The sequence below is a fragment of the Uloborus diversus genome, chromosome 1 (assembly GCF_026930045.1).
Source record: "Uloborus diversus isolate 005 chromosome 1, Udiv.v.3.1, whole genome shotgun sequence".
Classification (NCBI taxonomy): domain Eukaryota; kingdom Metazoa; phylum Arthropoda; class Arachnida; order Araneae; family Uloboridae; genus Uloborus; species Uloborus diversus.
Window position 1 is genome coordinate 268437173 of NC_072731.1, and position 26868 is coordinate 268464040.

A 26868-nucleotide genomic window follows, 5' to 3' on the forward strand; every position below is an offset into this window, starting at 1 on the left:
TAAGACAATTTAATTTAGGAAAAAGATTCATTTCATTTTTTTTTATTACATAAAAAACCATTCAAAATTGATTTATTAAATTTCATACATCCCATTGATGAAACTGTAATCGATATCGGAGATGAATTACTATTTGAAACCACAATGCAACTTGCTTATTTATCCCGCTCTGATCTATACACGAATATTCTTCACAAGAAGTCTTTGTCCGTTAAATGCCGTCTGCTGCTTAACTTCTTCATTTCCGCCGAATTTCGTCTGCCCGAGAAATTCCGTTCGCCCGACGGATTCGACCCCTCCACCGTAACCTTCCCCAATGCCGAAGTCGAATTCTTCATCAAAGCTAAAATTTGCTTCTTCTTGGTCGGATGCTTCTTGCATCATCACTCCTTGCTTCTTGGCGGTTAGCCCTGCCGTCAGTCTGTCGGCGAAGTCTTCACTCGCTTGGCGGAAATTATTCAACTGGCGTTGTTGGATGAACTCTTGGGCTTGTGAGAGACTGTCCACGATGTTCTGAATCAGCCGGCCTTTTTGATCTTCGTTCATTTGCTATGTTGGGAAGAAAACGAAAAAAAAAATTATATTAATTTGAATTTTTGGCATCTTGAATTCAAATTATGTTTATCGCAATCACGAGCGTGTTTGTGTTTGATGAATGCGCGTGTGTGTTTGCGTAGGCGCAGGTGTGTATGCATGCATGTGTGTGCGTGTTGTGTACGCAGTGCTGCGTGGCGTTCGCGCGTGTGTGATGTAGGCATATTTGTTTGTGTCTGTGCGCAGGTGCGTGTATGCGTGTGTGTGTGTAGGATATGGACGCAACCTGGAGACGGCTTTCGTTAGAGGAGCAGCATCATGAAGAGCCGGTCGACGGTGGTGTTGGCAGAGGGTGCTGGCGGGAAAATAAAATGATAGGACGCCAAAAACAATCAAGTAAGAACAATAAGCAATCGTGATTGCTCAAAAAAAAAAATATTAATTTGAATTTTTGGCATCTTGAATTCAAATTATGTTTATCGCAATCACGATCATGTGTGTGTATGAATGCGCTTGTCTGTTTGTGTAGGCGCATGTGTGTGGGTGCGTGTGAATGTGTGTATGTATGTGTGTGCGTGTTGTGTATGCAGTGCTGTGTGTGTACGCGCGTGTGTGTGTGTGTGTGATGGCGTTCGTGTGTGTGTGATTAGCATATGTGTTTGTGTCTGTGCGCAGGCATGAGTGTGTAGGTGTGTGTGTGTATGAGTGTGTGTGTAGGATATGGACGCAACTTGGAGACAGTTTTCGCGAGAGGAGCAGTATCTTGAGGCCGGTCGCCGCGACGGTGGTGCTTGGCGGGAAAATAAAATCATAGGACACCAAAACAGTCAAATGAGAACAATAAGCAATCGTGATTGCTCAAAAAATAATTTTTCTTAATCGAGTAATTTACACAATACAGGCTGTTACGGCTTCTTCCTTTTACGTGCAATGTTCGGCTTAATAGTTTTCTGTTTATCGTCTGCGGTTTATATTTCTTTTTATGTATGGCAACAGCGAAGAATTGTAACGGAACAGGTGGGAGTTTGTGAATAACAACGTAGTAGTTGAATAGTTTTTTTCTCGCCCTACGTCGGCGGAGAACTGTATTATGTTATATTCAATAAAATATCTTCCTTTGTTTAAATACGTTTTGGAATTAATGAAGTTTAGAATTATTGGTTTATGAGATTTTCTGAGTGAATTGGAAGAACACAGGCAATTCGCGATAACTCGAATCTAAAGGAACCAATGAAAAACTTCGACTTATCGGATGTTCGACTTACTATTAGTTTCGGTTTTTGATATTTTAATAGGAAAAACCATCGAATATTTCAATTAATATGTACAAATAACAGACAAAATCGCAAAACTTAAAAGTTTTTAAGCACAATATGCACAGTTTAATCAAAAATATTAAAGGGAAAAAAAATTAAAAGCATGGTTTTGCTTTCGATACTGCTGGAACCACTTGAATAGAGCTGATTCTGCTTCAGGAAAAATGCACACCATCATTCGTTTCAAATTCGGATTCATGGATTCTACCGCTTTAGAAGTTTTTCTTTTAATATCATGAACACAGTACTTGCTTAGACATCTTTAATAGTAAAGAAAACTCGCTCTGTCTCTCAGGAACTTATCAGCAAATGATCGAACTAATGAATGAAGTGGAACGCATCTTAACTTAGGTCAGCCTTCAAATAAAGGTACAATCTGTTGACTTGATAACTTGACAGTTTAAAAGCAAATTCGTAGTCCAGCAGCATGGCGAAGTGTAAACATTACAGTACAACAAAACTAAACAAGCTAACTCATTTCCACACGTGTAACTCCTTTATCATACATTGGCTCAACTCTTCTTGCTTTAGAGGTCAATTGCGCAGGAACTGCAAGTGAAGTTCAATTAATTTTGCGCTCATAGTCACTTGTTTCCCTTTTTCTTTCGTTCTTTCGAAATAAATTTGGAGTCATCTTTGAAATAAGTTCGAGTTAAAGAAAGTTAACTTCGAGGTATTGAGAATAATAAGCATGGCATTAAAAACAAAGAGGTCGGAACTTGATAAAAACTTCGAGTTATAGTAAGATTTAAATTAATGGATTTCGAGTTATCGCGAATTGTCTGTATATTATATGAAATTTTTCAAAGTGCTGGTGCCACACCTGTAGCAATAGTCAACCTAGTTAAGGAGCTCATTCAACTCTAACGAATCGAATAGAATCGAATGTTCTTGCCCCACCCAGAAAGGAAATTTCTCGCTATGCTACTGGTAGATTAATCGAAAAGAAAAACATCGAATTGAATGATCTCTTAGCGTTCGTTTTGACAATACTATTATTGCAAATGAAATTTAAAACCAGTTTTCGAGAATAAGGGTTTATTTCAACTCTATTTTGCAGCTTCGATTGTTTTATCTACCAGTAGCGTAGCGAAAAAAATTCTTCTGGATTCAGTTCGATCAAACTCTGCTAGAGTTGAGGGAGCCCCTAAACCGAGTTTAGGTAGGGAATTTCGAAAAATAACGAAACTTTCCAAGTAGTTTTTAAAATTCAATTCAATACTTTCACAATGGTTTTAATTTTAATGTTTTCCACTGCTGAAACTTCAAATTACTTAACTTTTATTGTCAAATGTTGTGCAAGAAAGCTGTAACGAACAGTAAATAGACACCTTTTTGATTCACTGAATAGCTTTAAAGGGGTTTGTGGTTATACATTTAAATGCCAGATTTAAATATTTCATATTTACTTCCTTTTACAAAAAAGGAAGTTTTGTATTCGCGAAAAGATTTTTCCTCAAAAATCTACCTTAATTTCCATTTCACTCACCACGGAATGAATGTTTTTTTTTTTTCGACCCGCCAACACGTGGATATATACCTAAGAACGTGTAGAAGCCCGAAATTTGACGATTCCCGAGTTAATTACGACGGGTTTTCTCGTAACGTCTGTACGTGGGTATGTATGTATGTGCTTATGTATGTCGCATAACTCAAGAACGGTATGTCCTAGAAAGTTGAAATTTGGTACGTAGACTCCTAGTGGGGTCTAGTTGTGCTCCCCTTTTGGTTGCATTCGGATGTTTCAAAAGGGTTTTTTTACACCTTTTTTTGGGGGGGGGGGGGAATCATTGTTGATTTTGATGCAAACTGAAGTAGTGTTATAATTTGTTAATTTTAAGTATATTATTATCTGAAAATTGTACGTGTATTTTGCTTATACAGTCAGTTCGCGATAGCTCGAAGTCCGATAAACTCAAAGTTTTCGAAATAGATTTCGAAAGAACGAAAAAAAAAGGAAGAAACAAGTGACTATGAGAGAAAACTTAATTCTCCTCCGCTTGCAATCCCTGCACAATAGACCTATAAAGCAGGAAGAGCACTTGCTGAAGCCAATGTGCCATAAAGGAGTTACACGTGCGGAAATGAGTTAGCTTGTTTTCTTTTGTTGTACTGGTCTGTTTACACTTTGACATGTTCTTGGCAGCTTCAAAGCGAATTCGCAGTCCAAGTCAAGTAAACTAATTGTACCTTTATTCAAAGGCTGACCTAAGTTAAGATGCGTTCCTCTTCATTCTTCAGTTCGATCATTTGCTGATAAGTTCCTGAGAGACAGAGTGAGTTTTCTTTACTATTAAGGAATTACTATTAATGACAGTAAAATAAAAGCGGTAAATGAAACTTTCGATAACTCGAAGTTTTCCGTCGGTCCCTTTAGATTCGAGTTATCGCGAATTGACTTCCATTATACTAAAAGTAGCATAACTTTTACCCATATCACATGGTTTTAAACATATCTTTGAATTTAATTTGTCAACATATCCTGACAACACAATTAAAAATATTTAATGCAGAGCGACCGTCCTGATGAGCAGAGTACATAATTTGTCCAGAGTTACATAAGGTACAGGTTGGAGAACCCGTCAGGTGAAAATGGTAAAAAATCAACTTCAGCACCATCACCTCAGAAAAAATAAAATAGTTGCCCATTAGTGTAGACGGGGAGCCATTCGTTATGCAGACAACGAGTATTAGTTGTTTCCAAGGCAATGGCGCAAAATACAATAGATTTAGGTTGCGTTTTGCTACGTCCACAATCAAGTCCAGTCTGTCATTGAGCTTCAAATGCTCCTGCGGGTTCACAAATAATAGAAGCTTAAAGGACGTATCCAGGGCTGGATTTAGGGGAGGTAGTCCTGGCCCCACAATGTAGTCCCGTAAAAATTTTTAGGTCCAGAGATTTTCTCTTTAGAATCTTGATCTGTAGGTGTTCTAATGTGAGAATATCTTGGGTAGACATGTTGAATCCTGCGCGAAATAATTTTACAGGCCATCAAAGATAGCGGCCATTTTGGTTCACTTGCTCATTACGTTTTTCGCAACGTGCGTACCTATAAATTTATTTTTAGTTTTGAACTGCAGTTTTTGGAGTTAAGGAAGTCAATTAATGTATTAATTATGTCATAAAATCCGGTCTAGCTGTTTCTTCAATTTTACGTGGAGATATCTCCGACATTTGTTGCTGAATATTCTGGTTACTAAAAAGGGTACAAAAATCAATAAATAATCCAAAATGCTCATTTTAAACTCCTGTTTATCACATACATGTTTCTTCAACAACACAATAAACGAAAAATACAAGATTAGTTACTTTTAAAAAAGGTTACGATCTGTTTTTGCATTGCATGTTATTGCACTACGACGAACGTCTGTATCATTTGATGCCGCAGCCACTCTTTTTGAGCAATTTTTATCAGCCCAGTCTATGTGTGGAAAAATTTGTAGATCTGCATCTTCTCTTGAGTTATTCTAATTAAGCTCTTCAATGATGTGTCTCAAATCTCCTATGAAAAGTATTGCAGATTGCTTCTTCATTAACTGTTAAACCACTAGCAATAGCTGAAAATGTAGCATTTTTGACATTTCTTCTATTTCCTTGCGTGCTAGTTACTGTAAATTTTCCTTATTTGATACTGAAGACCAGAATTTTTCTACCTGCATAGGTACTAGTGGTTTTCTGTCAATTACAGCAATGTTTGTTCTGCCCTTAGTTGATTCTCTTCTCATCTTTTCGAATTATTTCACAACATGCTGCAAATAACTATCGAACACAGGATGAAGTTCATGAAAAGAGCATACAGGAATGAATCCGTGCAGAACATTGATGATAACTTCGCCAAAAGTTTTCTTTATTTGGCGGACTTGTGACATGAAATATATAACGAGGGCAGTTTTTATTGGGGATACTTTGCTAAATAAAAAATGTTCTGGGAACGGATATTTCTGCACTCTAGCTTGGTAGGTGAATCACCACCGCCAGGGGCGTGCACGGGGGGGGGGGGAGAAAATAAGAGAAACCTGTTTGCCCGGGCCTGAGCCTGAAGGGGACCTATTATTTTTAAAACTAGGGATGAAATATGTGCTTAAACAATATGGAAGGGCGGCCGAAACATTTGTGGGCATTTGTAACGGGCCCCAAATTTTCTGTGCACGCCCCTGACCATCACATAATGTGTTCGTTGGAAACAAGTCATGAGCTAAAATATTTTTAATGCATTCTCCCCTTTCTTTCGCTATTTCCATGTCTCTGTACCCTTGTTAAAGTTGATTCTTCCCCATTAGCTTAGAAGTGATATTTTATGAAGAACTGTGTGCCTCAAAGCATGGTAGGTTGACTTTGGAAAGTAAATCAGACAATTTTTGAAACAAAATGTATCCAGTCTAAACTGGGGGTACTGTTCTGATCAATGATTCATGATGCTGAGAAGGCGAATCTTGACACTACCATTCACAAGTTGTTTAGTGAGAAAGCTGTAAAGTTGCTCTGTTTCAGATATATCATAGAGATTTACATGTTGATGGATAAAATCAACAAGTCTTTTGACATTTTCATCAAAATACTGGCTACGATTGCCTATAAAAATAAGGATGCGGGACACTCTCACAGTGATCCATTAAATGAGAACTAGTAAGACCACGAAACACATTGCATATCATTAAAATTTCATGATACTCTAAATGCCACTCAGCAACATACTTTTTCTCGTCTGCTCTGCAATTTCTCCGGCACTTTTCTGTGACCGTTGAATCGTTTGTTCCAATTTCATCTCTGGCTTCACAGCATTGAATTTTAGCAACAAATTTACCTTGAATGAATTTTTCTTACAGGTAGGGACACTCATTTTCTAGCGCCCTTATCCTCTCTACGTACCATGTTTCATGTAGTAGATAAATGATGCAATCAAATACACGAAAGACTGGAAACAGTAATTCAACAGTTTGAACGTATAATTTGTAATTCTCTTCGCGATCAGCAATAATCAAGTGTTTTACAAGTGATACCAGTGAACGAAACACTTCCCAACACTTGCACAGTTCTGATTTGTCACTACATCCTTTAACAAAAACTCAATCTCTGTTTTCAAGCTTTCAATATTTGTGCGTAGCGATTGAATCATTATTTGACTTTTTTCCTCATCCATTGAGCCAAGAGCATCCTGAACCGTCTTTACTCGCTTAGCAGAACTTCTCTTGTAGTCTAAAATCAACATCTTATAATGATTTTCTCAAGATTATCAATGATTTTCTGCAGTCTTCACAGCCTCTTGTGAGCTAAAAGCAGCAGCAAGTACTTTTGGGGATAAATGACTAAAAAAAAAAAAAAACAACAAAGGGTCATTCTTTCTTTTGGAAGCACAGAAAAGAATCCTTTCATTATACGTTGTTACGAGAAATAGTTTTGTTTCATTTATAAAAACCAATGCATTTTCATCTACATTGAGCATTAAGCATCAACTCTTTTATTTCTGAAAGAATAAATCCATGCCCAGCATTTAACAGAGGCTTTAATATTTCATTTGCCTTTTTAAACAGTTCAAATTTTGAGGATAGATGTTGCGTAGACTGTGTATTGGTTTCTCGCTCATACTTTCGAATATAAGAACTTATACAGTTTGGATGTGCATATGAATTCGCAGCAGAAACATTCATATCGCTGTTAAGATCTGCTACTCTGTCAAAAACTTCATCTTGATTTGGACCTCCTTCAGTACTTTCTGATTTTTCTAAAATATTGTTTTCACTTTCAAAATAACTTGTCTGTGCATTTTTTTCTACCATTTTTTTTAGCGTTTTTCCTCTCGTGTATTTCTTATAGCACTAGTTGCTACAATGACACACTATGTTTTCTTGCCGCGTTTTTCAATATTGCGTCTTTGCGTATTTCAGCAGCTTCCCGAACTCGTTTTTGGTCGAAGAACATAATTTTTCTCTTGATTCCTTTTGAAAAAACTACATATTCGTTTGTTAAAACTGTCTTCAAGATGTCTTCAATTGCCTACCAAAACTTTCTGAACTCAGTTTAGAAATATCAGCCATTGCTAAAATAGTTATTGTCACAGAAAAACATGAAACAAAAAGTTTTTGGAACTGTGGAACATTTTTACTCAAAAACAATTACTTTGACAGCAAACGATAAATAACCTTGAAAAGCGTGGACCGAGGGAGGGGGGGAGGGGAATCCCTATAGCCACTGGTTTTAACATGAATGCAAATTTTAATACAGTAGCTTATGCATATGAAAGGGCTGTTTTGATCCAAAAATCCCCTTCATAAGGTATTTTTGATCAAAAAATCCCCTTCATAAGGAATTTTTGATCAAAAAATCTCCTTCAGAAGGTATTTTCAATCAAAAAAATCCTTTCAGAAGGTTTTTTTTTTATCCAAAAACCCCCCTTTAGAAGGTATTTTTGATCAAAAAAACCCCTACAGAAGATATTGCTGGCTACGCTGGTGACCTTGAAAAATATTGTTTTACACAAAAGGTTTTACTTTAAAATCGTTTGGTTTTATTAAGAGTTATTAATTTTTGTACACTTTTAAGTAACTAGAATGTTAAACAAAAAACGTTAGAGATACCTCACGAAAAATTGTAGAAAAAGCCAGAGCGGTTTTTATGACATAACTATTACATTAATTGACTTTCTAAAGCCCAAAAATTTTAGTTCAAAACTAAAAATAAATTTATAGGTACGCACGTTGCGAAAAACGTAATGAGCAAGTGAACCAAAATGGCCGCTATCTTTGATGGCCTGTAAAATTATTTCGCGCAGGATTCAACATGTCTACCCAAGATATTCTCACATTAGAACACCTACAGATCAAGATTCCAAAGAGAAAATCTCTGGACCTAAAAATTTTTACGGGCATACATTGTGGGGCCTGGAATAAGGGCAGGCGGGGCTACTGCCCCGGAGCCTCCACAACAAAGGGACCCTCACAACAATTTTTTTTACAAACTATCCTAACTTTCTCGGGGCAGCAAATTTTACGTTTTTTCTCCCAGACATCTGTTTTTTAAACAATCACGATTGCTTATTGCTTTCATTTGACTGTTTTTGACGTCCTTTGATTTTATTTTCCCACCGCCACCTTCCTCACCATCACCGTCGACCGGCTTCTCACGATGCTGCTCCTATAGCGAAAGCCGACTCCAGGTTGCATCCATGTCCTACACACACGTGAATACATACACAACTACACACCACGCACACATACATACATAAAGAAACACATATACATACACCTACACACACGCATACATACAGACACAAACACATATGCCTACACACATACACATACCCCCCCCCCACACACATATTCATACACACTTATGCCAGCACACAGACAAATACACATGCCTACACACACATACTCCCTACACAAAAACACACATACCCCCCACACACAAACACACATGCTTACATACACACACTCGTGATTGCGAAATACATAATCTGAATTCAAAATGTCAAAATTAAAATTCATTTTTCTTTTTTTTTTTTTTGTATTTCTACAAAGAATGCTTGTACAAAAATAGTATTATTATCGATATATCAGAAAGCCCTGATTGCAAAGTATCCATTTACTATCATTTTTTTTTTATTTGATCGAGCATTTCAGGGGCAATATTATTTTTATTCATTTAATTTGTAATTTGTACTTATGAGTTAAAGACAAATGAAGTAAGTAAAAAAAAATCCGAAAAATGGTTAACTTTGCAGGTCATCCTTGCAACTTCTCGCTTCTTGAGCTTAAAATTTCAAAAAATATTTGACGAAATGACTTAAATGGGAATATTTTGATATATATCAAAGTATCGGATATTTTCGAAAATATGATGATCTTTTCGAACCCTGATTAGGGGTTTCCACTCCTTCGTTGCCCCGGGGCCTCCACACTTCCAAATCCGGCCCTGAGCGTATCATTAATGGCGTTGCATTGGGTGTTCTCACGAACACACTGAATGAAACCTCTCTTAGTCTTTAGATTATGCAAATAATGCATTCCATAATAGCTGCAATCTCGCCAGAAATATTTCAGGAGTCTAGTCACTTTATTGAAAAAATGGCTGGTTGCGTGCTAAATTACTTATTACAGGAAATGCACCGCCAGCTCATTCAATTCCAACCGAGGACTCCAGTTTCGTGCTTATTAGCACTCATCAGCCCGGCATAGGAGTGACTGAGCTGGAGGTGGAAAACAACTTAAGGAAGCCAAGAGTGCCGAACAAACTGTAGCCGATTTAAGTATTTTTTTTTTTTTAATATTAAGGGATTACAGTACCTCAAAAATGATGAAACGATCAAAAAAAATTTTATTGTTTATTTCAAAACTAAAAACTATTCTGAACACAGGGGAAAAATTTCATTGCTTTAGTTCAAATGTTTAAAAAGTTATGAGTGGTTTTAGGCCATGCTCGCTATGTGTTCTTATGCAAAAGAAAAACTTTAAACTGCTTTTTCTCGATGATGGTTTTTTTGTGCTTTCATGTCATTAGAATCGCTAAGGTTTTTTTTCTATTAAAGATAAAGCTTTAAAATAATACTTTTTGCAATTGTGATAACATATTTGACAAAACTGTGCATTGGATAAGCACTTTATTAATTACTCAAATGTTTAGAGCATGTTAAGCCTTTAAGGGGAGTCAGTACCCCCTATACCGTCAATGTTAATTTGCGCATGTTCATGTACCTTTTTCTGAAAATCTATTTAAGATACATTTATGAAATTTTTTCTGTACCTTAAGTAGACTGTTTTCTCTATACCGAAGTAACATTTTACAGAAAGGAAGCTTAGTTTTTTTAAAAGAAATTCTAATGCGTAAGTGACTGTATTTTTTTCAAAAAAAAAGTCTTTTTGTAACACGAAATCAGCTCTATAAAAAAATATTTTTGGAATATGAGAAAGATTTTACTTCAGTATATGCAATTAGATGTATGGAATAGGTGGTAAAAATTTCAAAGCCTAACACAATTTAGTTTCTGAGAGAAAGGAACATTTAGTTTCAAAAATACCGTTTCGAGATATTGCAATTTAAAGGGGAAAATCATACCTTATCAACATGCGCTTAATTTTTTTTAAAGCTTATTTTAACTTACTTCTAATATGAACACGATCAAGAAATTTATATCATTAAAAAGGTACTGAAATGGAGTTTCAAATCATATCAAAATCAAGAAATAAAATTTTTGAAAGTATTCAAGGTACTGACTCCCCTTAAAAACCAATTAAAAATAAAAGAACTTTGATTTTTTACGTAATTAATCACAGAAAATTTTCTAATAAACTCATAAGCAAATGAATGCACAGATTTTTAGAGATGATTATAGTGATCGTTTAGCAAAAAAAAATTTTTTAATTAGTGCAAAAACAAAAAAACCTTAGGGATTTCAAAAAATTGAAATTTTCTTCAATTTTTGGAATTTAAAAAAAAACGTAGGCAATATTTTTCAATTTTGGAAATAAATTATTGATTAAGAAATAAGTATTTATGTTATAGTTTTAAAGAAATATAAAATTAACTTAAATTAAAAAAAAAAAGTTTGAAAGGTGACCCCTTTCGAAAGGAACCCTTCGCGCAGGAATTTTAAGAAAGGTTGACCCCTTAAACTTAAATTATTTAATTAATGGTCAGATCCGATGTTTTTAAGCATGCTCTTTCAGAAAAAAAATACTTTTAAAATTTTGGAAACGACCCCATTGCCAACCTAGCTGGCACAAGACAACAACAACTCTTTCGCTCCCGTTTCTTACCTCATAAAATATTCTCGCTTGAGTGAAATTATCGTCATCGGAAGAGTTGTACCTCGTAGCGGTGCCACATACTTCAAAAGGCGTTTCCAAATAGACGGGGTGTTCTTGTGGGCCTCCATAGCTGTTCGGATAATAATGTGGACCGGGTCCTGCACAAGAAAAATAAGTGATTTTTGCAGGGTGACGACAGACCAGGGAAAAGTCAGGGAACTTTATCACTCAGGAAAATATCAGGGAATATTGAAAAAATAACAAAAATTCAGGGAAAATTGATCAAATGAAGAATTTTTTTCTGTGCAAAATGAAGTACTTTACCCTACCCTCCTACAATATAAAGAAATACCCAACAAATTTTCCACCAATTATTTGTTGTATTAAAATTGAATTTTGACTGAAAATCAAATTTGTTGTTTTCCATGGTATTATTCGCTGTCACTTCAGACTACAAGCAGGGTTTTTTTTTTTTTTTCAGACTTCAAAGCTTTTTTATTTTAAAACCATATACATATATAATTTGAAATTATTACTAATTGTTTTTTTCATTTCAGTGTTGTTTCTTACTTAGGAAAAATAGAGTAGAACAGGTTTTTCAAATTGAGTGCTTTTGATAAATCGACACTTTCTAGGGCGCCCATGTGCAAAATTTTAAGGGGGGGGGGAGTTCAGATATTTTCTCCATGGTTTAGCAGGCTATTTTTCACACAGAAACCGATTTCAGTACCGATTAGAGTTATTAAAATTTGACACTTTTAATAACTTATTCATTAATGGCTGGAGAAGAAATGTTTTTACATTTTTGCAAAGAAAAAAGTACTAACAGCAAGGGAGTTCTAATTGTTAAAATTACCTCATTATTTATGATCATATTTCCCTTACATTTATTAATGTTTACTGTAAATAATTCTGTGTGGCAACACCAAGTTTATGTTGTGTAGTTTGGCAACGTTCTGCTTAGTTGTCGTCTCGGCCAGATCGCCATGACAAAATGTATACAAGTGTAACTATCTTTTTCTTCTTTTAATACATATATAATCAAGATGATTCTTGTCAATGCATTATTTATTCCACTTAAACATAAGTTGTAACAATAAGTTGTAACACTAATTTCAAAGGGGGGGTGGCTTGAGCTCCCCCTTTGCCCCCCCACATGGGCGCCCTTGCACACTTTGGCTACTATTTGCAAACGTTGCTCAAAAGGTCATGCCATATACACAGGGTGATCCAAAATTCAGTAGATATTTTAAAACTTTATAAGTATTGGATTCTTAACAATAAAATGATGCGATTTGCGCAGGAGGGCTCAGAAACATGGGAGATTTTTGTTTTGTGATGAAAAAAAAAATATACATATCAGTTACATTTTTGAACGAAAGGTGGCACTGTAGTTGAATTCATTGAATAATGTTATAATGCAGCACGATTTTATCAGGCAAGGTACGTCAGTACTACAGCTATTTATTGCGTTTACCATCATTGATAATTACAGCCGCAAGACCGTAAAATACCCTGCACGTAGTTAATAAGCATTTCAGAGGGAATAACTGAAACATGGTGGTAAATAGCTTTTTCCAACGGGCTGATTTCCATACACAGGTGACTTAAAATATAGCTGCAACCAGAAGTCACACGGTGCAAACTCTGGAGATATCGGGGGCTATTTTTGGGGTAAGTTCTCATTTTAATTTCAGTTTCTTGAATCTTCCAAACGTCTTCTTGCAAAAGTGTTTTTTAAACCAACATCAACGCAACATCCTTAGAGCATAGATACTGTGCAGTTAATTCGTTTGCTTTCTTCACGCATTATAAGTTTGTACTCTACAAAAAACACTAGCACCACTTTCTAGTCAAAAATGTAAATAATACTAAATATTTTTTCAATAAAGACAAAAAAAAAAACTTCGTGTTCAATGGCACGTTTGTACCATGTTTTATATGTAAGTATTAATGACTGGCTCCCAGGAGCTATTTCTGAACAGGACAATGCTCAGTCACACACAGCGAGGGTGTAAGAGAACATACTCTTCCACGTTACCATCTTCTTTAACCTGCTCTATCCGCTCATTGGTTACGATTGAGGTGTTTCAATAGGGTGCTAAAATCTCCATTTATTGAGAAATGACATTATTTGACGAAAATTACTCAGAGGGAGTTAGTACCCCTTATACTGTCAATGTTAATTGCAAAAGTTCATGTACTTTTTTTCTGAAAATCTATTAAAGATACAATTTTGAAATTTCTTCGGTACTTTAAGTAAACTCTTTTCTCTATACTGAAGTTAATTTTGCAGGAAGAATGATTTTTTTTTTAAATCTAATCAGAAAGTCACTGTATTTTTCTCAAAAAATGCCTTTGCAACAGAAAATCAGATCTACAAATATATTTTTCGAATATGAGAAAAAATTTACTTCAGTATATGCAATTACATGTATGGAATAGGTGGTAAATATTTCAAAGCGTAACACAATTTAGTTTCTGAGAAAAAGGGAAATTTAGTTTCAAAAATACCATTTCGAGATATTGCAATTTAAAGGGGAAAATCATACGTCATCAAAATAGGTTTACATTTTTTAAAAGCTTACTTTAACTTACAAATTTCTTGATCGTGCTCATATTAGAAGTATCATTGAAAAGATTTCAATACGGTTTTAATGGTGGATTATGGAGTTTCAAAATAAATAAAAATCAAATAATCGAATTTTTGAAAGTATTTAGGGTACTGACTCCCTTTAAATTGATGAGCCGAATTCTACTGTGTTGGAGGATTTTTACTGCATTCCTGATAAAAACCCCTTATGATTTGGTCCGTGAGCTGTGGGAGGAGCTTACCCTGGTTTCCATTAACATTCGCGAAACCATTTCGCTCATAGTTTCTCGCCGGCGACTTGGACGGGATGTTGACGGGGATTTGGTTGAAGTTGACGCCAAGTCGATATCTCTGGGTGTCCGTGTAAGCAAAGAGCCTTCCCTGTAACATAACACAATGGTTAAAGAAATATTTCCTCTATTGAATTAAAAAAGGTATAAATGCACTACTAACCACATAAAATGCAATATTATGGGGAGCATGCAGAACAAGTGAAATTTACATCATGCGTTTGCCGCGATTAAATATGCAAACCATTAGCATTAAGCGCAGTAGAGTACGAAATAAACAACTTCAGAAAAGCACAAATTCGCAGATGACTGTAGACACGTGTTTCAGCGTTACAGGGAACTCCTTTCTCAATGCAAAAAGTAATGAGCTTATGGATGAAAAGACAAAAGCTATATCCATAAGCTCATTACTTTTTGCATTGAAAAGGGCGTTCCCTGTAACGCCGAAACACGTGTCTGCAGTCATCTGCGAATTTGTGCTTTTCTGACGTTGTTTATTTCTTACTCTACCGTTCAGCACAAAGGTATTTATTTATCTTATTAAGCGCAGGCTCAAATGACAGGTGACTGTAGCGGGCCGTGGCAGCCCGATCGGTAGAGTGTCAAATTCGGGGCCGGAGGGTTCTGAGTTCGAACCTCGATGGTCGAAGACCCACCGTCGTCACTAAAGGGGACTGGGCGACGTTAAATAGGCTCGTGGTCTCAATATCCTCCAAGTGAAACGATACCTCTGGGGGTGCTAGCACCAGGTAGCTATTAGCTCCTGGTCTAGTTCTAAATTCTCATTAACTGTTCGATCCGGTGATGGTGCTGCCATCTATCGGTATAAAAAATAATGGAGGCAAGGCACTTAGTATGCAGTCCTCGACATAAATACAGTTGATTTCAGTTGTGACTCAGAATCGAAATCGAAAAAAAAAAAAGGTGACTGTAGCGCTCAGCGCAAGCACTCTATAAAAAGAGAAAAGGTTGGTGATTTGAAGCACGGAAGTTGTTTTCCCGTGCGTTTTTTTTTGGTTACCAATGCCTTTTTTACCTAAACCTCGTGGAAGTCTTTAGTCCTGCGACTTTTTACTCAGTTCCTGAACTCGATTGAGGAATAGAAGTAACCTATAGAGATGACGGATTATCTTTCGTTGACTTTACATCGCTGATTTAAAAAAAAAAAAGAAAAAAAAACTTTCTTTGAAAGAAACGAACATTTCTTTCCCGGTTCGCCAAATATTTGCACCGATACATACAGGTAGTTATTAAAATAATGGAAATGCCTGTAAATAAAAGCGACAGTTTTTTTAAAACTCTTCGTTAATAATAAAAAATAAAACTAGATATCTGTTTTTTTTTTGTTTTGTTTTTTGTTTTTTTTAAATGGTGGATTAACCGAAGTTCTGAACATCTTGGATTTTTTTTCAAGCGCGTGAAATATCGGACTTCTCAAATTTTAAAAGAGGCCAAATCGTTGGAGCGCGTCAAGCTGAAGCAAGTGTAACTCAAACATCTCTACTTTTTGGCGTTTCTAGAGGTACAGTATTTAAAGTCATGACAGCACACACGCAGCGCGGTAAGACAAGCTCGACAAAGCAAAATAGTGGACGGAAAGAGAAGCTTAGTAAAAGAAACCGACGCATTGAAGAGGATTGTAATGACTAAAAAGCGAACAATATCAGCGAAAATGACTAGAGAACTCAATCATAATGTGACCAGACATCCCCCTTTTGGTGGGACAGTCCCGCTTTTTGTCTTACTGTCCCGCTGCGGGAATGTCCCGCCAAAATGCCCCGTTTTGTCGAAAAAGTTCCGTTTTTTTTTGTTTAAATTCCGTCACACAAGAAATATGACATTCAATATAGATTTTTTAAACGCTTTTTCGATTTTTAGCTGTCATGAAATCTAAGAACGCCATGTAAAATGTTATTCTTTGCTGTTTAATACGCTTCTAACAGCAAGTACAACTGAAAATAATAATTTTGATTAATAAATTTGTTGTGTGATGCAATATTCTTTACATCAATTCTATTAAATTATTTTCAACCTGAGTTCTTTATTGGTACATTTGAGTTATTTCTTGGCTATTAAAATATTAAGCCTGTGGAAAAAAAAATACTCTACCCCTCCCCCCCCCCCCCCCTCGTCATGTGTCCTGATTTTTAGCTTGAAAATTTTGGTTACATTACTCAATCACCATCTGGATTCACCAGTGTGAGTGATTAGAGTCAGAATTCACCTTTATCAACAGAACATTTATGGTAGAGTAGCGATTCCCAACACACTTGTTACAGAGTGTTTCCATTATTTTGATAACTATCTGTACATTAACCGCTGTATTCACCATTAACTGAACTACGCGGCTAAGCGCTTAACCTGGGGTTATCCCCTTCTTCTGTATTCATCGTTAACTTCAACTATGCGCTGACAGGTTTTCGAAACCAGGCGTGGTTGGAAAATCTAACCAAACTCCAGAAGCAAGGTTAAGGGCTTGGTTTGGCTTCTGAGCATGCGCATTTTACAAGTAAACATCTGAAACAATGGCGGACCGAGTGCAACTTCGCATACGGCAACTGCAATATATCGAGTTTTTAGAACTCAGAGACGCGTATATAGAGATGACGCGTTCTTTTTTGTTACCTATTTCCATTTTCTTTACCAACAAGCTGCTTTATATAAAAAGATAAGAAAGTTATCAGGCTTATGACAACAACACCACGAGCAAAGATCGGCTTTACCTCTACCACGAACTCTACACAAGCGCAGAGCTGAAATAACAGTAACGAAGAAGAAAACGTGTAAAAGTCATATGATCTTTATTAGCCAATAAGGTGTCTGCGCTTATAACCGCATGAAGTTTGGTTGAGTAACTTCTTGTTGAGAAACTCCGAGGTGTTTTTCGTCGGTGAATACCGAAATTTTAACCTCGCGGTAACAACCCCAACTACGAGTTAATGAACCTCGCGGTTTAAGGCGTGTGGTTAGGTTAACGGTGAATAAGGCGGTAACTCTTGCATTCAGAGATGAACCGAGTAAGAAAGAGGAATACCGACCTGAAGCAACTTGTCCGGACTGGGCTCTATGCCTGGCACCAGCCTCACCGGACAGAAGGCCAGCTGCTCGATTTCGGCAAAGTAGTTGATGGGGTTTTCGTTGAGTACCAATTTTCCGACCCTGATTAAAGGGAACTCATCCTGCGGCCACTCCTGAAATAGAACCGCAAGGGTGAATGAATATGGTTTGAGGAATCTTAGTTCGGCTGTAACGAGGACTTATGCTGTTATAGACAATGAACTAGCTGTACCCGCACGTCTCTGCTCGCGCTGTGAAGTTAAATAAAAAGATTCTTAGAGCCAATGTAAATCTCCCTTTCCACTCCGAAATAAAAAGAAAAATTCTGTTTCTTTAATTAAATGTGCTCACATAATTTCGTCTCAGCACCAAGTGTATTCCATAAATTACTCTTCCAAAGAAAATAGCATGTAATCAAAAATCACCATAGAAAAGCGTTTAAAGTATATATGATAATAACTTTTAAATCTTCAATTCGAAAGAAACTGCCAATAAAAAAAGCAAAGAAATAAAAATATCACTAAACATATATTTACCGTTTCAAAACATTAATAAACAAAGCAAAAAATAAAATCAAATAAAGCAAACACTATATTTTTACATGCAAAAAAAAAAAAAAAGATAATGATCACGTTACTCGCTATCTACCAATTGCAAAGAATAGATTTTTAACAAACCTAAGACATTGGGCAATTTGACCACAATAATCAATCTTGATTGCTGAATCAGAATCAAGTGAAAAATCTCCCAATCGTAAGAATAAGGAATTTTATTTAAATACTCAGTGCTATAAAAACAAAATGAAAATCCATGCCTCCTCTGAAGAAAAAGTTATTTTAATTGAAATTCATGGTACAGTTACAACGATGGCAAACGATTACCTCCCCCCCCCCCTCCCACGAAGAAAAATGTTTTATCATTAAAATACACACTCCAGTTGAATAACGATCAACTGCAACAAAAATTATGTTCCAACCAAAGATAAATAAGGATTTTATGGAAAAATTCATTATGTATGTAAAAGCGCATTTTTACTGCGCCTCTAACTTCAGAGAAGGGCAATTCCACGATTTTTTTTTTTTTTATTAATTTTATTGGAAAAGATTTTGTAAACTATGTACTTGGCTCTGTGGTAGAAACTTCGGAGGTTGTGAGTTTGACTTCCTCCGGTGCTGATCTGGGTGGCATTTCCTCTCTTTGTGCTGGAAATATTAATTGCAGTGGTGGTAAAAAAAATTGCATCACCCGCGCCGCAAAGGAGAGGCATATCATCCCAACTGCATTCAACACACAGTCAAGCATCCCTTATACCACATGATTTGGGGATGTCTTTCTGATCAAGGAGTTGGTGGGCTTCACTTTGTGCGAGGAACAGTAAACGCTGAGGTGTATATCGGCATTTTGTGGAGGAGAAATTGCTTCCTGCTATCCGGGATCACTTTATTTCAGTCCCAAACGTCATTTTCCAGGATGATTCTGCTCCGTGCCATAGGGCAAAACTGGCAAGTAACAATTCAAAAACCTTTATCCTGCCATTAGACTTAAATTGACATGGTGTTAAGACATTTTTTTCCCTCTAAACTCACTCGCAGGTTCAGAAATGGAAAAGTGAGCATGGGGGTCAACAGTTTGCCTTGGCCCGGAAACAGCCCCGATCTACGCAAACAATGATCGGATTCCTGCTGTTAAATGTTTATTTCAAAAGTTTTGCAGAATTTCACATACATGCATCGTTAGTCGGTCGACCAATCTCACATAAAACCATTGTTGTGAAAATACGAGGGTGATGCAATTTTTTTTTTTTTTTTACCAACACTGTAAGTGGCTATAAGTGGTTTTAAGAGGACGATTAATAAAAAGTGACAAGAGGAAGGTTATAAGGAAAGTGAAAATGCAAGGAAACCAAAACTAAACAAATTTCATTTTCTCTGCTGTTGCAGAAAACAACTGTTTAGAGACATTTTTCAGTGCTTTTCTACTCAAACAAGTTATTGCTAAGTTGCGATTTTAACAAGATTGACTATTTAATGTTTGACCTCATAACTCTTCTTTTGAAATTCCACAAGTGAACGGCTTTTGTTTCCGATCCAAAACTATGCAAAGTTGACAGAGACGCCACCTACCTTGGTGGCGTCAAATGGATTGATCCTGAAGTTCTTGACTTCATCTTCCGTCATGACTTGTATATATAAAGTCCAGGACGGGTAATCGCCCCTTTCGATGGCTTCGAACAGATCTCGGCCTTGGAAATCGGGGTCCACTCCTGCCAACCTCGTGGCTTCCTCTGAAGTCAGGTTCCGGATTCCTTGGTCGGTCTAAAACAAAAATGGCAATGCGTCACAATTGTGTTATAGTGGGGAAAAGTGACTACTGATGCATTACTGTCACAACGGGCTAGCGTGTTCTGCTGTCAAGAAATGCATGTGAATTAATTTGCGTATGTTCTGTTGTAACGTATACAGATAAGTTTTGCTTATGGAGGTATTTTGATGTAATGAAAGTCACAAAAAAAAAGGGTTTTCAAATTTGAAAACAGTTTCATCGCATACTAAATTAAGTTTAGTCATAAAATAGCTTTTTACTTCCTTCTACGAAACGAGTTGATGTGTGCATCACATGACTTCCTTTTACACCAATTTAATGTTATTTCCCTATTATTGCAATGTTAATGGGATTCTCTCTCTAACTGTCTAATTTTCACCAACATAGGCCAAATTGAAACCAGATTTAAAAAAACATATTAAAGAAAAACTCGCAAAATTTTTCGCCAAGTTGGCGATAAAACTTGCCGACCAAAAGACTGGCGATATATCGCCAAATGTCCGCCATATTATAACACCACTTGAGTTTGCTTCGAAATTAGCTATGAATTCCACCCCCAAAAGGTGCAAAAGAACCCTTTAGAAACATCCGAATGAAACCAAAAAAAGGAGGTGCACAACTAGGCCCCACTAGGAGTCTACGTACCAAATTTCAACTTTCTAGGACATGCCGTTCTTGAGTTATGCGACATACATTCACATACATACGTACATACAGACGTCACGAGAAAAGTCGTTGTAATTAACTCGGAAAACTTCAAATACTTACTGCAAAGTTTTTACAAGAACAAAAAGCTGAAAGAAACATCGAACGCAACGAAACAGTAATTAATTTTAATTTTTAGAGTATAGGTGGATTTTTTTCAGTTTTATGCATGACAAAAGCACATACTTACAAATAAAGTGAAAATCATGCACTTGTGAAAGTAATGGAGGAAATAGTGGCTGTGTTTAGATTCAGAGGGTTGTTTCGCATAATGATCAGCAAGAAGTACTCTGAAGCGGTTTTTTTTTTCCTTTGTGCAGTATGATTATTGTTATATGCTTAAGGGGGTATTGTAGTCTAGAGGCTTAATTTTAAGGTGATTTTACAGGCGTAATAGAAAAAAAAAGCAGCTAATTTCACTATCCATTTTTATCAGTTTTTTATTAATATTTTTAAAGTATAAAAATGCGTAATGATTGAAAAAAATTTCAAAATTGTAGTTGGAGGAGGCTGGCAAAGTGGGGACTCCTGGTTGACGTGATTCCAATGCTCCAGGTGATCTGAAACATAGAGTCAAGATTAATTCTTATTTAACAAGGATGTAGAATTGTCTGGACGTAGCCGATTTGAAAAAAAATGAACATTTTTTTTTCTTTCAAAAAGACGCCATTTTGTGATTTTTTTTGACTCCTTTTTGAACTTAGACATTTTTTTTAAATATTAAAAATCAAAAATTACAAAAACCCCTACGTGGAGAAAATTTTGATACTACTAAGAATGTCTGTACCAAATTTCAAGAAAATCGTGTATTAGAACTTGAGATATATTGTCAACCGTATCGAAAAACCTAGTTTCGAGAAAAACGCGTTTTAAAGTTTGCAATCTCATTCCAGCAAAAGAGTTTATTTTAACAAAATTAACTGTAACTCCAAAAATATTTGAGTTTCCATAAATCCTCTTAGAAACTTATTCTTAAAGGTCTAAACTCTGAGAATATGAAGGGGGAAAAAATCGATTTTTTTGAATTTCTAGACTAGAATACCCACCTAATGAATTTTGTAAAAGTGTTTTCTTTACAAGAAAAGTTTCATTGCAAAGAAAGCCACCTGTCACTACTTGCCTACACTGGTAATGAATTCTATAAATGTGTTTTTTTTTTTTTAATTACCAACTGCTTCATAGAAATTAGCCTTTCTGATACACTAATTATTTGGTATATGCTGTTTGCTTAAAATCCCAGTGACAGTGCAAAGAAAAGCTTCTCCGTGGCAAAATAAAGTGAATAAAAGCGAGTGAAAGGCGAGGGGTTTAATCCCCGGAAAATTTTCAAATTTGCAGCCCTAAAAATGCATTTTAGCTCCATATTTTTGAGACACTTGCAATATCATCTAGAGTGGAGACACCCGGTGGGGACCACCCCTCGCTCCCCCCCCCCCCCCCGTAGTACACCACTGGCTAAAGCCGGGAAATTTAACGTAGCTTTGATTTAAACAATGTTTTTCTGTTTAAGACTAGATGGAAAGTAAAAGAGTGACCAGTATTCAATTTTAGGACGATTTTGGATGTTACATTGTGCAATCATAAAAGTTGGAATTTTGTCATCAACGGCGTCTGCGGGTAATTGATTCAGATCCGTGAACATCACATTTGAATATCAGAGAGATAAAGCAATTGCTTCTTGGCGAAAGACCCCCTTGGCGAATGAGTATCAACCATTGGACGAAATACCCTTGGCAAATGAGTATCAATCGGAAATTCCAAAGGATTTCCATGGCGACAGCCGGATGCGTAGTCGGTTGGTAAGCATCGTCGAAAGAGATCGTTGCAGCGGGGTGGATTGCTTGTTTGGGCTGGGATCGTACTACCTTTACCATGAAGTTTTTTCTTGGCTGTCCGTTGTCGTGACTAAATCCTGGATTTTTTTTTAACTCTCTGAAATGGAGATATTTTCGGAAGACAACGCCGGCCCGCATTAGAGCACGATTACAGTTTTCTGGAAAAGGAATCAATTCCACTGATAAAATACAGTGTTAGTAAAAAAAATTGCATCACCCGCGCTCCAAAGGAGAGGAATATCGTCCCGACTGCATTCAACACACCATCAAGCAACCCGTATCCCAGATGAATTGGGGATGTATTTCTGATCAAGAGTTGGTGGGCTTCACTTTGTGCAAGGAACGGGAAACGCTCAGCTGTATATTGGCATTTTGGAGGAGAAATTGCTTCCTATATATATATACACAGTCCAGTCACATTAATGTGACCATCCACAGCCATCTTAACACAAGGCCTGCGCGCTCATTCAACATGGCCGCCCGTGAAGGCGGTTTGTTTACATCTCATAATAGCTCTACCGTGAATAAAAATTTAGATTTTTTTATAATCCATTTAAAAAAAACAGTTAATTTTTACATGAAATACTCTGATACATCTCTAAATTAAAAATTTATATCGTTCGAGTTTTAATATCGACACAAATAGTTCTTAAATAGTAAACTAAATTAAAATTCATGCATGACACATTACATATTATATTCGTAATAAATATATAGATAATGAATAAAAATGAAAATTTTAATGGGTAAAAAGAAAATACACTTCAACTTCAAATCATAATGCAAAAGAAAGTACGAAATAAATTTTGCTTAATGTAAATTGTAAAATGATTAAGACAGACGGGGAAGATAAACGGGAAGTGCATATTTCTTATTCATAAACTAATAAATATTTTGCATTTTTCACACGAATGATTTACAGTAGTATTGATTTCCTTTGATAAAAATACAGACAAATGAAAAAAATAAAAATAAGATGGAATAAAATAAACCAATATTTAGCCATATTTCTAACTGTTACAAACAAAAGAAACAGTATACATTTTTGAGAGAAAAATCACTCCAATACCCAATAATAATTACAAAACATCTGAGCAATTGAAACAAACTAAACAATTGGTATAAAGACAATACTGATGCATATATTTCAGAGTAAAAAATATAATTAGATTTATCATGAGTTATCTGAGAGATTTTTTTTTTTGGAGAAGTTATTTAACAGTATGTTATAAATCGTTTGCATAATATTTCTCAAAATCAAGAAAATGGTATGAGAGCTAAGCTTGTAATGGTCATGTACCACATTTCTAATGCATGGCTCGCTAATAGTTGTTAAAATCTTTAATTCATTTTCATTTGCTATGAATTCCGCCAAAAAAAAAAAAAAAAAAAAAATCCACAACATTTTAAAATACATTTACACAAATAGAAGCTGGGTTTAAAAGAAAAAGTTGGTGTTTTTCAAAAGTCACGATTTCATGTATCTATTAAACTGCACTCTTCAGAGAATTCATATTAAAAAGCTCCTTGAAATTTTAGTTACAAAAAATAATCATTTACCAAAGTGAGGGCAAAAAGCTTCGTCATTAAAATCGAAAGTAATAAATGTGTATTACATGAAAAAAACATAAATAAAAATGTGTACCTTTCAATAATAGAGTACAGTACCTTACAGAAATAGAAACTGCTTTAAAAGTTAAAACAGTTGCTCTTTTTAATGAACCGCGATCTAATGTATATATTAAACAGCACTCTTCAGCCAATTCATGTTAAAAAGTTCCTTGAAATAATAGTTACAAAAAATAATCATTACACAAATTGAGGGCAAAAAAGCTTCGTCATTAAAATCGAAAGTGATAAAAATATGTAGCATGAAAAAACATACATAAAAATTCGTCTCTTACAAGTAAAAAATCCTTAAAATATTATTTAACAAGTACAGTAAAACTCCTCTAATACGGACACTAACAAGACAAAATTTTTTGTTTGCAATAGAGGGGTGTCCGCATGACAAAGGTTTAATACCTTTTAATTTTACCTTAGAATCGAGGAATTAAATACTGTCCACATAGGAGGGGTATCCGTTAGGAGGGATTTTACTGTATTTATTTTTATTATCAATTCTGCTTAAAAATAACCATTGGTAACCACACTTACCTTCTTAACATTTTTTAATCCAACAATAGTAGCTTCAAACATATTTGGAGATGTTAAACATTTGATACGTTAAATTTTCACCACCAAAGTATCCCAACGGCTTATAATGTAAACTTGACGAAACATAACGATTTAGCACAGCCAAATACAAAGAGCAAAAAAGAAAACATAATTTCAAGTCTCCATAAAGACAGTTGATAACGTATTCACACATTTGGAATAAATATTACTTTGCTATTTGATACTAAAGTTGTAAGATGAAATACAGTATTGCATCCGCAACGAGCAGCTACTTGAAGTCCACAACACTGTTTGAACTAAAGGTGTTTTCCCGCTCAAAGCCTCCTTGAGGTCACGTGACATCGATTGCGCAATACAGCGCGTAGGCCTGATATATAGAAGGCTGTGGACCATCTGTCAAAAGCCAGAATAACCACCTTTCGCAGAGCGGACTGCTGCGAGACGTGCAGGAAGAGAGTCACTTAGGTCCCTGAAGGTGTTCTCTGGGATGTTGAGTCATGCCGACTCTAATGCCGTAGCCAGTTGCGCTAGATTACGCGGTTGAGGATCCATGAAGCGAACAATTCGATCGAGATGGTCCCACAGATGCTCGATTGGTTTTAAGTCACGTGAGTTTGCTGGCCAGGGGAGGACGGTAAACTCATCCTGGTGCTCTTCGAAGCACGCACGTACAGTGGCAGCTGTATGGCACCACGCATTGTCCTGCTGGAAGATGCCATCATCCTGAGGAGAAACAATGCGCATGTAGGGGTGGATATGGTCCGCAAGGACAGATGCGTACTGGTATTGATCCATCGTGCCTTCCACAATGATCAGTGAACCCAGAGTGCCAGGAAAACATTCCCCAGACCATAATGCTCCCGCCTCAGCTTGAACCGTTCCGGCAATGGTTGCAGGGTGGTTCCTTTCAGATGTTTCACGCCATATACGCCAACGTCCATCTGTCCGATGGAGCATAAAACGCGATTCATCTGAAAACGCTACCTGTCGCCACTCAGTGGACGTCCAACTACTGTACTGGCGTGCAAAGTCTAGCCTTCGTCGTCGATGAACAGCAGTCAGCATAGGTGCACGAACCAGGCGTCTGCTTCGGAGACCCAGACGCAGCAATGTTCGCTGAATAGTAGTTTGGGAGACACTTTTGGTAGCCCCTTGGTTCATTTTGGTGGTCAGTTGCTCAACGGTAGCCTGTCTATCTGCCCGAACGCATCTCCGCAACCGTCGTTCACCTCTGTCATCTATGGCCCGTGGTGCACCACATTTGCCACGTCACTGATTTTGGACAGTCCCATTTTGCCATGCACGGTACTCTTTTACCACGGCGGCACGCGAACAGTTCACAAAGTTTCGGGAATGCTTCCACCTTTGGCCCGAATGCCAATGATCATGCCCTTTTGGACGTCGGATAAATCGCTTCGTTTCTGCATTACGCCAACGATTGAAATGTTTTCCGAAGCCCTCCCACACCCTTTATATACGCTCAACTGCACTGTGCTGCCACCTGCCTTCTGTGATTGGTTATTTAACTCTGACGTGGAAAGTACGTGGTGGTCACATTAATGTGACTGTTCTGTGTATGTCAAGCAGATAGTGTTCCACTACTCATGTGATGAAAAGACAAACACTCGGCTTGCAGGCAGGAATAGACGTTTCTTTTATTTTACAGGGGAGTCTGTTTTGTTGCATTCAAAGCAGTGAAACTTTGAAAAGAACAAAATATGTGAATCAAATTTTGACTTTTGCCGTGTTAGACTCATTCAGATAACATTTCTTCTGTTAAATAAGGTCCAACTGTCGAACAATAATTATAAATAGATATGATTTTTCCTGAAAAATTACTTTTCGTTAAAATATGTCTGCAATATGTACAATTTCATACTATGTCGCATGAACAATTTTATTACTTATATTTAAATCTATCATTTTTAGCTAACAAATGCTGTTAGCACAAATGTTCAATTATCATTCCAATTTTTGATTATGCACTAATTAATTATTTCCATGTCATCCTAAAACATGCTTCCATGATCCATATTTTCAAATTTTGTCTATAATTTCATATTATGTGTCTCATTCATAAAACAAATAGTATTTCTCATAAATAAATATACCATTATATTATTTGCTAATAATTCAAATACTAATCATATCACTGAGCAGGTATCTTTTCCAAGTACATTACCAAATATTAATTACCAAACCAATATTAAATTTACCATTAAATTTACCATAAAATTACCATTACCAAATACATTTTCTTCTTCTTCCAAAAATACGAATCTCACTTGCATCAT

General features: G+C 36.2%; 1 protein-coding gene across 1 annotated transcript; it reads right to left on the bottom strand.

Annotated features, from left to right (window-relative positions):
* LOC129220617 (catalase-like) lies at positions 1–26868 on the bottom strand. Its single transcript, XM_054855050.1, has 6 exons — positions 26803–26868; positions 19658–19849; positions 17516–17668; positions 14430–14568; positions 11604–11752; positions 1–549 (listed from the first exon to the last, which is right to left on the bottom strand). Exons 1-6 carry the CDS (start codon positions 26866–26868, stop codon positions 175–177), a joined length of 1074 nt encoding a protein of 357 aa, XP_054711025.1. The 3' UTR covers positions 1–174.